Source organism: Antechinus flavipes, chromosome 4 (assembly GCF_016432865.1).
Source record: "Antechinus flavipes isolate AdamAnt ecotype Samford, QLD, Australia chromosome 4, AdamAnt_v2, whole genome shotgun sequence".
Classification (NCBI taxonomy): Eukaryota; Metazoa; Chordata; class Mammalia; order Dasyuromorphia; family Dasyuridae; genus Antechinus; species Antechinus flavipes.
Genome location: NC_067401.1, coordinates 431174449 through 431188247, shown reverse-complemented (window position 1 = coordinate 431188247; position 13799 = coordinate 431174449). Strand labels below are relative to the sequence as shown.

At 38.9% G+C, this 13799-nt stretch overlaps 1 protein-coding gene across 2 annotated transcripts in view; it reads left to right on the top strand.

Moving 5' to 3' along the window:
* LRRC52 (leucine rich repeat containing 52) overlaps positions 1 to 11629 on the top strand; it is a 49832-nt gene extending 38203 nt beyond the window's left edge. Inside the window, exons 2-3 of one of the 2 annotated variants that reach the window (XR_007953849.1) lie at positions 1245 to 1392; positions 11170 to 11267. Coding sequence is in view for 1 of the 2 variants with exons in the window: in XM_051999105.1 (XP_051855065.1) it covers positions 11170 to 11498 (329 nt within the window). In the remaining variant the exon portion in view is untranslated. Of the gene's footprint in view, positions 1 to 1244; positions 1393 to 11169 lie in introns of both variants that reach the window. The other variant, XM_051999105.1, reaches the window with a different exon arrangement.
* Positions 11630 to 13799: the final 2170 nt, after the last annotated feature.

Genomic DNA, 13799 nt, shown 5'->3' with positions numbered 1-13799 from the left:
TCTCTATCTCTGTCTTTCTCTCTGTCTCACTGTCTCTGTCTCTTTTTATGTATGTGGCTTTCCCACACACACAGGTATGTGCTTACCAATTTACCCTAAATGATTACTAAACCATCAGCATGTATAAATATAAACATCTCACATGTGGGTATATACAATAGAAAACCTTACTTGCCTATGGTACCAAGAAGGAGTGATGAGAACCATATATCTGAGAGATTATTATAATTAAATAAATATTAAAATTAAATTAAATATATTATTTAAATCAAATAATTAAATAAATTTAAAACTTTAATACATTAAACTGTTTAAGACTATTTCTAGAACAACTAACTGTACTTGTTTGCTGAGGGACCTGTCAATACAGCAAGATTCATCACAAATCTATCAGCTGGTATTTGACCTAATTCTTGGAGCTTGAAACTTGGCATTTATGATTTGATACAATTCTAGTTGCTTATTTCATCAAAGAGAAAGCCAACATACTAGAAAAAACTCTAGTCAGAAAGTCACATGATAATTCCCCGCCTGCTAATCATTAATTGTGTTATGTTGGACATTTTTCATCTCTCCTCCATGGACCTATTTCCTTATCTGTAAAATAAAGAATTCAATACAAAATAAGAGTCTTTTCCAACTCTTTGATTCTTAGAGAACTTTTCAGAGCAGAAAGAATTTTTTCAGGTGTTATTTTAGTTAATGCAACAGGACTATCATATGTGATAAAGTCATTAGGTTATTTTCACAAGTTTTTTTGGAGAAAGAGAAACAGTGCATCAACATTCCCATTCCTCATTGAGAGAATGAAGACTTTTCCTTCTCTATCTCCCCTGAGAACAGAATGGTAAAATAACAAAAAAAAAAAAAAAAAAAAAAAAAAAAACAGCAAAAGAAATGTCATATTTAAACAGAAGAAATATCTTTCTAAGATTATAAATCATAAGATACCAGGGGAGAAGTGCTAAGGGAGTACAAATATAGTTTGCAAAGTCAACCATAATATAAAAAACTAGGGCAATCAGCCACCCAGGTTCCTAAGCTTATATGATAGGCTATGCTCTTAGGGGCTTGGGTCAGACACCAATGCAATTGGAGGCAACAACAGGAATAGTTGCCTCCATTTAATTCAATTTAACCAACTAGGCATATTTGAAAACAGATTTAAAAGATCCAGTAGGTAAGGGAGACATAAAAATATAGATTGAGAGTTGACCATTTCATTCCAATTTCCCTTTTTATAGATGAGAAAACTAAGGCACAGAGCTGATAAATGATAAATATATGAGGACCACTGACTGAGCTAAGCATTTTCCATGGAAGCCACTTGATGTCCCTGCTAGGGTAAAGCATGGGTAGAGGGGAAAAGAAGAGGAAAAGAATGTCATAAACGTAAGTAGTGATTGACAGAGCCAAGATCCCACGTCCTCCAAATCCAGCAGCCTATCTACTAAATGTTGAAAGGACATGAGAGGGAATTGGTTCAAAGGTACAAGAAAAGACAGTAGCCTCAGCAAGAAATACAATCTTCTTTCTCCGAGTCTAAGGCAATGGAAAGAATGGGAAGCTGAGGCAAGGAGGATTGGGGACTTAGAGGATAAAAGGTATAGAATTAGAAAAGGGAACTCAAAAAGAGTGACTTTTTTTCAATCAAGTATGAAATGAGAAACTCTACTGAGGAGAGAAAAGATGTGGTGTGGGTGGTTTGAAGAGAAAAGAGATTTAAAACAGACACTGTGGGGAATGTGATAGTCGACCACAGGAGAGTAAGAAAAAGTAACGTGCAGCTGTAAATGGCCCAATTCAACAACATATTTGAAAACAGACTAAAAAGAGCCAGTGGGCAAGGGAGACATAAAAATGTAGATTGGGAGTTGGTAAGAGCCTATTCATTTCAATCCCTCATTTTATAGATGAGAATACAGATTTGCAGTGGTCCCAGTCAGCACAATTGTGCGATCTTCCAGAAGCATTCAGTAGCAACAAGCAAAGGCAAAGAAAATGAGTGGAGATTAATTCAGGATTGGAGCTTGAAGAGGGATGAGTGTTAGCAGGAGGAAAGGGATTCAAAGTTAGAGCATTATTAACTACCAAGTAAAGATTTTAAAGGGGGAGAATGGTTATTGCATGTATAGATTCAGCCTTCCTCTCTTTCATTATATATTGGCGAAGAATAGTACCTCCCTAAAGAGGTAGCATGATATAATGAGAAGTATGTGTGTAATCTAGACAAAGGACCGAGGCTGGAATTTTGGATTTGTTATTTTAGGATCTATGTAATCTTGGACAAGTAATTTATTCTCCAAAGATCTCACTTTTCTCATCGGTAAAATGGTGGCATTGGACTGGATCATCTCTCAGGGTCTTTCAATATTCAATCTCATTCTAAGGCTATCTTGCATTTCTCTAATTTTTTTTTCCCCTTTAAAACCATTCTCAGTGTTAATTATAACTTCAAAGGACAGCTAGATGCTATAGTGGATAGAACACCAGCCCTGGAGTCAGGAGGATCAGTTCAAACACAGCTCACCTCAGGCACTTAACACTTCTTAGCTGTGTGACACTAAGCAAGTCACTTAACCTCAATTGCCTACAGAAACAAAATAACATTCCAACTTCATATCATAGATGGGAAGGAAAGAAGAGAGATGCAATTTAGCATAAGTACATTCACCCACTAGGAAAGGGGCTGGAAATCTGCAATCTGAATCTGCAATCTTGTGAACCTTGATTTAGACACCCTATATTCTTACCTATACTTTCAACTAGAGGGAAATCATTAGGGGGAAATTATTTTAACTCTAAGTCTTAGTTTACTCATCTGCCAAATAGTTTACTCATCTGCTAAAATACGGAGTCTTAGCATGAGATCCATGAATTTATTTTGATAGTATTTTGATAACAATATATCAATGTAATCACTTTCTTTTGTAATCCTACATATTTTAAGAATTTAAAACATTATCTTGAGAAGGGATCCATATGTTTTACCAAACTACCAAGAATTAAAAAAAAAAAAGTTAAGAACCTTTGAACTAGAAGATCTCTAGTCTAGGCAAGACAGCTAGGTAGCGCAGTGGGTAGATTGCTGAACTTGAAGTCAAAATGATCTGAGTTTAAATTTGGCCTTAGTCATTTACTAGTGGCATCATCATGAATAAATAACTTAACCTCCTTTGCTTCAGTTTCCACATCTGCAAAGTGACTATAATAATAATAATAACACCTACTTCCCAAGGCTGTTATGAAAATTAAATAAGACAATGTTTGAAGCATTATAAAATTCTAAGTGACATATAAATGAAATTTATTAATATTGTTGTTGTTTTTATATGAGGACCACTACTGAGCTAAGCATTTTCCATGGAAGCCACTTGGTGCCCCTGCTAGGGTAGAGGGGAAAAGAAGAGGAAAAGAATGTCATAAAATAAGTGTAATGACCACGTATTTAAAATCAGCCGGAGTCAGGAATTCAGGTTAAGGGAAAAATCTTCAATCTTCATTGAAGTGAAGAGGTGAATAAAGATTGCGATAGCAATATGGGTAGCTGTGACAGGAAGCCAGCTAACAGAGGGGGATGTGAGCTGAAAGGGCTGTCGCGATGGCAAATGCAAGCAGTCTCTCCTTCCCCTTCCTTTTCCACTCCCCTGCCTCCACCCACCAAAATCGTCATTTCCTATACAACACATCAGGACTTGCACAAAGAGTGGGCGGGGGCCATTCTTTCTCCAAGCTTATATATTAATAGAGTATGGTCCAATTACTATTTAGCCTCATGTGCTTGGGACCTTAGTGCATCAACTCAAGCCTCAGCCCATTACATCTCCCACTTTCTTTTGTTTTAGAACACAGCTGATCATGCCATCCCTGACTCTTCAGGGAGGTCAGATCCCCCAAGGGGAGGTGATCACACCCTCCCTGACTTCTCAGGAAAGGAGGTGAAAGCACTGAAAAGGAGGTGATCACAACCCCCTGACTTCTCAGGAAGGGAGGTGAAAGCACTAAAAAGGAGATAATCATGCCCTCCTTGACATCTCAGGAAGGGAGATGAAAAGCACCAAAGGGAAGTGGGGGTTGCTAGCAGGTTTCTGGGCTGAAGGGTTTTATTATGCACAAACCATCAGCATGGGAAATATTACACAAGCACATAGCAACAATGCAGAGGCTATTAGTGATGACTCCCCACAGTCAGTGCAGGCTTGATGTGGTATAACAAATATGAATTATACACCCAAGTAATGGTATAACAAACAATATAAATCAACATTGTGTTGTAAAAGATTGCCAGAAGTCCTAGAAGGAGAGTATGTAAACAGCAGTCACACATACACCTTCTTCAGCAGGCAAGAGATAGTCCAAAACCAATCTATTGTCCATTGCTTCACATGTCAGGGAATCCAATGATCCCCCCAATATTTTGAAGTCCAGCAAAAGTCTTTTTATGTCTTAGGGAATCCAATGATTCCAGCAGATTTTGAAGTCCTGTAACAGTCATATCATTTCTCAGAGAATCCAATGATTCCTGAGGGCTTTCAAGTCTTATGTCTCAAAGAATCCAATGATTCCTGAGGGATTTAAAGTCCTACGACAATCTAATGTCTCAGAGAATCCAATGATTTCTGAAGGTTTTGAAGTCCAATGATTTTCTATGTCCATGAGTCAAACGCCATAACTGCCACACTCTTTCAATGGTGAGCACAATCAGCAACAGAACCACCCGATGTTTCTTGGGTCTTCTCCTTTGTTTCAAGAGTCTGCTCCGTCTCTCTGCAATGGACAAGGCGAATACGGCTCGTTGACACCCATCTGATTCCTTCTCCACCTGTAGAGATACAAGCAAACCCTCTCCCCCAAGCAGTTAGCCTATCTGGTCCCTTCCATTCACCACTTTCTGGGTCTCTCCACATCACCTGGCGATTATCTAAATATAGTGGAGCTGCTCGCACTGGACACTGCCCTTCCGGTAGGTTATAAAACCTGTCTGCTGGAGCCAGTGCATCTTTGTCAAAAATCAAGAAGTTAATAGTATAAAGAGCTAGATTTAGAAGCTCTCTTGGGTTACCTGTGGCTCCCCCTTTCTTTTGTTTTTGGAGCAGCGTCTTAATGTCTCTGTTTCTCCTCTCTACTATTGCCTGTCCTTCAGGATTAAAGGGTATGCCAGTGGTGTGTAAAATCTTATACTGTGCACAAAAGTGTGCAAAATGTTTGGAGGTGTATGCAGGACCATTATCTGTTTTTATTGCTTGTGGCACACCCATAATGGCAAATGCTTGCATGAGGAATTCAGTGACCACTCGGGCTGTCTCTTTTGCTGCTGGTATGGCAAAAGTGAATCCTGAAAAGATGTCTACCACAACATGGATAAAAGACAGATGACCGAAAGATTTATAATGGGTCACATCCATTTGCCAGATTTCATTGGGTCTCAAACCACGAGGGTTCTTCCCTGGAGGCAGTATAGGAAGGTGGAAAGGAAGGCAAGATGTACAGCTTTTTACTATTCTCCTAGCTTCCTCTTTTGTAATCCCAAATTGTAAACGCAAAGCTCGAGCAGCCTGATGGTATTTAGAATGGGATTCCTGGGCCTCCTGAAATAAAGGCGTACTGGCTAACATAGCTAAAAGGTTATCTGCCTTTGAATTCCCATCAAAAATAGGACCTGGGAGTCCACTATGTGAGTGGACATGCAAGATATAAATCTTACCTGGATGTTTTCTCACTTGCTCCTGAAGTTCCTTAAAGAGCTGATATGTATTAGAAGCTGTAAATTTTATTTGGGCTGTGGCAATTCTTTGTACCACACCTACTAAATAGGCTGAATCAGATATTATATTTATGTCTCCTGAGTAATAAGTGAGAGCTAACATGATTGCATATAATTCGTTCTGCTGCGTGGACTGAAAAGGAATTCTGACTACTCTCTTTATCGTTAAGTCATGAGAGTATACAGCACAAATATTGTGTTTGGACACATCTGTAAAGATAGTTGGTCCTTTAAGAGGAACTTTACAAACTTTTTCTTCAAGAATCCATTGCCAATTATGTAAAATTTGGAGCCATGGCTAATAAAATTTGCCACTCTGGGATGGTCTCACAACACACATTAATTTGTGTATTGGTGTAAAAGGTGTATATCCTATCAGGTCTCGCCCCAGATAATTGTACTGCTCGCTTAATGGCCTTTAACAAAATTCTAGCCACAAGCACTGGGTAAGGAGTAAGGCTTTGTTCTGGTTGTGCCGGGAGGTTCACCCACTCTATCACACTGTCTCCTTGATGAAGTACTGCTGTGGGTGCCTCTTGTGTGGCAAAAACTAATATTTCCAAGAGTTTTTGAGTGACTCTTTCAACCACATTGAATAAAGCCAGTTCAACTTTTCTCAAAGCCTCTTGAGCTTCTTTTGTAAGCTGGCGTGGTGAATTTAAAGCACTGTCTCCCCTTAAAATATCATATAATGGTTGTAACTGATAGGTAGTCAAGCCTAACACTGGTCGCATCCACTGGATATCTCCTATCAATTTCTGAAAATCATTTAAGGTGTTTAGCTTTTCTGTTCTTAAGGACAGTTTTTGTACTGTAAGCACCTTAGGGTATACTTCATATCCTAAATATTGAAAAGGAGCATGTCTTTGAATTTTCTCTTCAGTTATGTATAATTTATAGTATCTTAGTGTTTTTATGGTCTTTTGTAGACATGCTTCTAGCATTTGTTCCTCAGGTGCACATCCCAATATATCATCCATATAATGTAATAGCATAACTTTTGGAAATGCTTTTCTTATTGGAGCAAGAGCAGCAGCAACATACATTTGACACATAGTGGGGCTGTTTTTCATTCTCTGTGGCAAAACTGTCCATTCATATCTTTTATAAGGTTCAACTAAGTTAACGCTGGGCACCGAAAAGGCAAATCTTTTCATATCCTCCTTATCCAGAGGGATAGAATAGAAACAATCCTTAATATCAATGACCCAAAGAGGCCACTCTCTAGACAATTGAGTAGGAGATGGAAGTCCAGGCTGAAGAGTTCCCATAGTTTCCATCTGTTCATTCACTTTTCTTAAATCAGTGAGCATCCTCCATTTTCCCGATTTCTTTTTTACAATGAACACTGGGGAATTCCAAGGACTTAGAGAAGGTTGTAAATGCCCTTGTTCAAGCTGCTCCTGTACTATATCTAATAAGGCCTGAATTTTATCGCTACCTACGGGCCACTGTTCTATCCACATTGGTGTATCAGTTTTCCACTGGATAGGAACAGGTGAAAGTGTTGGCCTTCAACAGCAGCCCTGCTTAAAAAACCCAATTGTTGTAAAACATCTCTTCCCCACAGATTGATGGGGATTTTTTCAATTATAAAAGGAATAAAAACTCCTGTTTTGCCTTCAAAAGTCCATCTCATAGGGGCAGCACTAACTTCAGCTGCTATTGATCCTCCTACTCCAGACATGTAGGTGTCTACTTTAATCTTTGGCCAGTGACTAGGCCAATTGGCACTTCTAATAACTGTACAATCTGCACCTGTGTCTACCAATCCTTCCAATGGTAGGCCATTTATATAGATCGTGAGCATAGGTCGGTCAGCTGTTACAGCTGCTGTCTAGTATATTCCTGGATTTTGTGATCTGGAGTCAGAATCTGGGTGACTATCACCAGGTTGCTTATTAGGATTCTGTATGAGTAAACCTGATGCTACTACTTCTCCTGGGTGATAAGTCACACATTGTCTACCTGTATTAGTGACTGGGATATTATCTACACATTCCCCAGTTTCCCACATCAGTGTGTGGATGGACACTGTTTTGTACATACAAAAAGGAGGTGAAATGGTCAAGCCTACTGTGCCTGGAGGTAAGGGATCCATAGGCTGGAGAGAAACAGATTTCACCTCTCCAGGGGGTATCTCAGTTGTCCCAGCTGCATACAGTACTATTCTTCCCAATTGTAATTCCTTTCTGCCATCAGGTTGGTTGACTGTGTAATCCCCTTCTCCCATCATATGGCTTTCTGGCTGATTGGTCATGTCTGGGTACTGGACTTCTAGGCACTCTCTGGGTGCACCATTGGCTGCCATCATGCCCCAAGTGTTTTTTGCCTTGGGTCCTGGGGCTGGGCCCCTCATCCCGTTTCCCTGAATCTGTCTGCATTCTGAGGCCCAATGGAAGCCTCTGTTGCATTTTGGACATGGGGTATTGGGTCTTGTTCTCCCACCTTGTTTTCCCATTCTATCTCTATACCAACATTGAGCTTTCAGATGCCCTACTTTTCCACATTGAAAGCATCTACGAGTCTCTCTGGAAGTCCCTTGCTAAGAGGGACTCTGTCTTCCCATGTTTGGATTTTGGGAAGTCTGCATCTGTGCCCACTGTGGCACAGCATCTTATAATCTCCTTTAAAGGAGCATCCTTGCGCCGTCCTAGTATAATTCTTCTGCAAACCTCATTAGCATTTTCCTTAGCAAGTTGCCTTCTCAAAATGTCTGTTATTGGATTTTCTCCATTTGTTCTTGTGATAGCTGTCTGCAAACGTCCCACAAAGTCAGCAAAGGGTTCATTTGGCCCTTATGTTATTTTTGTGAAGGCCCCATTCTTGTCATCTCTATTGTAGAGAGAAGCCCATGCTTTGATAGCATTAGCAGCAATTTGCTCATATGCTGCTATAGAATAATTAATCTGTACTGCGACATCTGCATAAGGACCTACACCGCTTAGTAGGTCACAGGTGATTGCAGCATGAACTCCACTTTGACTATTTTGTTGGGCTTATATCCTACAGAGCTCACTATATTCAGAAAGCCTCAAGTAGTTTTGTCCAGGTTCTAGGCATATCTTTGCTATAGATTTCCAGTCATTAGGGGGTCACGATTTCAAAAGCCAAATTCTGTAATAACATCTTAACATAAGCTGATGTAGCCCCATAAAGAGTGCAAGCTTTTTTCAGGTCTTTGAGGATATCTATATCAAAAGGAGAGTATCTTCTGCTTTCTTGACCTGAAGAATTAAACTGTTGAATAACAGGAAAAACGTGGTGTTGAAATTCCAATACATTTCTCCCTTCCTCTTTGGCCTTAATTAGTCCCTTTTGCAATCTACTCAAAGGAGTAGCTGGATGCTGGGGGGGAGGTGCTGGATGCTGGGGGGAAGGTGCTGGTGCTGTCACTGTTCCCCCCACTACCCCTCCTCCCTCCATCCCGAAGGGTGGAGTTGATGGAGGAGAGTCAATTACCTGCTCCTTAGGCGGGGCTGAAGATGGCTCAGATTCACCCCACCCTTGAGCCTCACTTAAGTCTCCATGCCCTGTGGGGATATGGCCATTAATCTGTTCTTTGTCTTCCTCCTTTATCTCAGGCTTCCCCATTTGGCTATTCCTAGAGTTTTTTCCTTTTCTCCTAGAACTTATATGGTATTTTAAGGCCAACTGTATCATATTGTATAAATAGAATGCCTCAATGGAAATTGAATGAGGACCATTTTCATTGTAATATGCGGAGAGCTGTTGACCAACCAATGCCTAGTTATCTAGAGAGAGTTGCTCTTCCTCTAAGAACCAAGAGGAGGTGCGTTTTAATGTACCCAGAAGTCTAGCTGCCAGTTCCCAAGTTATAAGTAGCCCTTGATCTTCTATCAGTTTAAGCAGGCTTTCTATAGCGCCACTCCTGGGTGGGGCTGGGGGGAGGGGGGTTGGGGTGGGGGATGGAGAATCTTTACCTAGGATCTGTCCCATTTCAGCCAAAAAGTTACTAGTTTAGTCTTTAAGAAAATAAGTTCCCTGTTTGTCTTATACTCACCTAAGTTCCTGGTCCCTGGAGACTTCTTCAGTGAAAGTAAGGTCCTTGGTTCCCATGCTTGGGCGCCAAATGTAATGACCACGTATTTAAAATCAGCCGGAGTTAGGAATTCAGGTTAAGGGGAAAATCTTCAATCTTTATTGAAGTGAAGAGGTGAATAAGGATTGCGATAACAATATGGGCAAGAAAGATTGCGATAGCAATATGGGCAGCTCCGACAGGAAGCCAGCTAACAGAGGGGGATCTGAGCTGAAAGGGCTGTCGCAATGGCAAATGCAAGCAGTCTCTCCTTCCCCTTCCTTTTCCACTCCCCTGCCTCCACCCACCAAAATCGTCATTTCCTATACAACCCATCAGGACTTGCACAAAGAGTGACACAAAGAGTAAGCTTTTCTCCAAGCTTATATATTAATAGAGGACAGTCCAATTACTATTTAGCCTCATGTGCTTGGGACCTCAGTGCATCAACTCAAGCCTCAGCCCATTACAAATAAGGGCAATGAAAATGGAGAAGGAAGAAAATGTAAATAGTAATAACTCACATAATATAATGTTTTATAGCTAACAAACCATTTCTTCACAACAATCATTCAAGGAAAAAGGAGTAAGTTTTATTATTCCTAAATTATACAAAAGGAAATTTATTTAAAAGAAGTGATGACTTGCCCATGGTAACACATACATATGGTGGCTATTTAAAAGAAATGGTGACTTGCCCATGGTAACACATACATATGGTGGCCAATTAAAGACTTGGGCAAGATCTTCTGATTACAAATTCAGTGTTAACCTATGGACAACTTCAGGTGACATTCAAAAGTACCCAAGCCATAAGTTGCCTGGTTCTCTGATTCTGTATGAAACTTCTTTCTTTGAGGAGCCTTAAGAACAAGATATAAACCCATTTGACTGCAGCTATGCTTGAAGATATGAAATTTACTAGACCAGGAGGAATCTTTTTTAATGTCAAAAGTGTTTATAGATGGCTACATGATATTAGTTATACTCAGTATCTATTGCTTGAAAAATAAATGTAAATGCATAACAGTTCTAATGTATTCAGTAATGCTTTTAAATGAGTCTGCTGAATTCTATCAACCAACAACTACAAACTTTTTGGAAAAGAGCAATAGATATATTGGAAGGAATTCTTTGTTCCTTCTATAGAAGATATGTCTGTTTATCTAACATATTGGGTAATTATGCATATTTTTTTAAAATAAATAAAAATCAAAATAACAATTTTTGGTGTATATTTGGACACCATTACAATTACCTGTTAGCAATTTGGGGTCCACAGGCTGGGAATGATTAAACAATCACTTGAGGTCCCTATTAGCAATATGTCTTAGTAAATTTAATCATTGTGTCTCTCCCACAGATAAATTAAATGCCACTTGCAAAGAACCTGCAGAGATGATAGGGTGGCCTTTGACCATGGTGGGAAACCCACTCAGATACAAGTGCCTCACTCACTTGGACCGCCAGGACTACGCCTTCCTGCTTCTGATTGGTTTCTGCATCTTCTCCGGAGGCACAGTTGCAGCCTGGCTCACTGGTGTATGTGCAGTACTCTATGAAAACATCCATCGAAAGGCTGAAGACGAAGAAATAGATGAAGAAATAGAGAATGAAAGGCCCAATAGGAACCGTGTTTTTAGATACAAACATGCAAAAAGTTTTGATTCCATGAACCATCATTTTGTTTAAATGCCATAGACTAATGCCAGATGTGCCTTCCCCAAGAATCCTAGCTCCCCTTATTGCTCTTTCTCTCCTGTCTCTTCAATGCTGTCCTTGTAGATGAAATAATATTAACAAAATAAACAAACTCAATGATTGCCATTTCATAGCTCCCTTCTTTCCTCTCTCCATAGTTCCATGTTTACTTGAGTTAGTATATGAAATGAATGGAGAATGGAGAAAGCCAAAAATCAATTAAGTCAAGCCAACAAACATTTAAACTCTTACAATGTGTAAGTCACTATGTTAAGTACTAGAGATTCAAAGAATATCAAAAGTAATCTCTGTCTTCAAGAAGTTCATGTTCTAAAGGAGACAATATGTAAGCAATGACATCCAAACAATTTATAGACATGCTAACTTGTAAGCAATCAATAGAAGGAAGAAATTAAAATTAATGGAGATCAAGAAAGAGTCTCTCCTTAGAAAGCGAGGTTTTAATTGAGGCATGAAGGAAGCCAGGAAACCCAGGAAGATGAGAAAGGAAAGGGAACAACCAGAGCAAAGGTACAGAGTTGGGAGATGGAGCATCGTATGCAAAGAATAACAAAAAATCCAGTGTAGCTACATAGAGTATTTGGGAGGAGTAAATTTTAAGAATAATGAAAAAATAGGAAAAATCCAAATTGTAAAAGTCTTTGAATGCCAAAAAGAGTATCTTATGTTTGATTCAAGAGGTAATTTTGAGCACTGAAATTTATTAAAGGAAGGAGTGGGGAATAAAGAGGTCAGACATTTAAAAAATTATTTTGGCAGCTGTGTGGAGGATGGATTGACATGGAGAGAGATCCCCAAGGAAACTATTACAATGGTTCAGGTGTGAACTGATGAGGTCTAGCACTAAAGCAGTGGCTACAGAAGTAGAGAAGAGGGAATTTATACACAAGTTAGGATGCTCTGGCCCCTGTTCATTTCATGAATTCTGTCACCAATATTCATCCAACACAAATTTGTTAAGTGCCTACTATGTGCTAGACATGAGGGACAGACTCTGTAAATGTTGTGTACAAGGAATAGCAAGCAAGTCAGTTTTCTGGAATGTAGAATAATTTGCATTAAATCTAGAAAAGTAGATTGGGGCTGGACAATCAAAGATGTCTGAAAGCAAACAAATGATTTTTATTTATCCTAGAGGCAAGAGGGTATCCCAGGGTCTTTTTGAACAAGGGAGTATGAGAAGTAGCACTGTGGCTTAGAAATAGCAGTCTGGCCCCTGTGTGGAAGATGGAGAAGTGGATGTTTCTTATGAAAAGCATTCTAGCCACATCTTCCCTTTCCTCTATCTATGCAATTGATCTCACATCTATCATTTATACCTAGTAAATTACATTTTATTAGCAACTATTTTGATCCAATATGCTAACATACATATATATTTGTGTATATGTATATCTGTGTGTGTATATGAATATATATACTATATATGTATAGTATATAGTATAGTATGTATAGTATATATATAGCATATATAGTATATACATTTAAGTTTCAGAAAAACCCTGTGAAAAAAGTGCTATCAGCTTATTATTATCCCTATTTTATAGATAAAGAAACTGAGACTGAGAGAATCTAAATGATTTGCCAATAGTCACATAGATAATAACTATCAAAGGCAAGATTCCAACCTTCCTGTCTACTGTATTTGTTCTAGTCTTCATGTCTAATGCTAAGGGAAAGAAGACAAAGGAAGATCCTTAGGAAATATAGAGTGCCCAGAATTTTAAAACAATTATGCCTACACCACTATTTACAAGAAAATGTTGCATTTTAATTTTGAATTATTATTTTATATCCATCTACAAGAAAACAAAGAAACAAGTCACCTTTGAAAAGCTACAGAGTTGCTGGTATCTTCTATTTTATTTCTCTATTCTCTCTATATTAAGAATGATGCCATATGCATAAAAGGTTTATTGGATTAAGACTGGGACCTACAGAAATCCTTGGATTATTCTTGACCCTCTCTGGATATACAAAATAAATTCTATATACATGAGCCCCTCTCAAGTCTTTTTTACATAAGAATGCTAAATTCCCAAAAGTTGGAAGGAGTTTGAGAAGCCATGTAATCCAATCTCCCAACTAATCCAGCTGGGAAACAACCTTTACCTTGACAGACAGACAGACAGATTTACCATATGAAGGATACATTTTTCTGCAGCTATAAGAACCATCCAATGACAAAGAAAACTAACAGGCAATTCAATTTATTCTGTCTTTAGAATTTCACTGACATTTAGCTTCTGTCACTCCCCCAATCACATTATA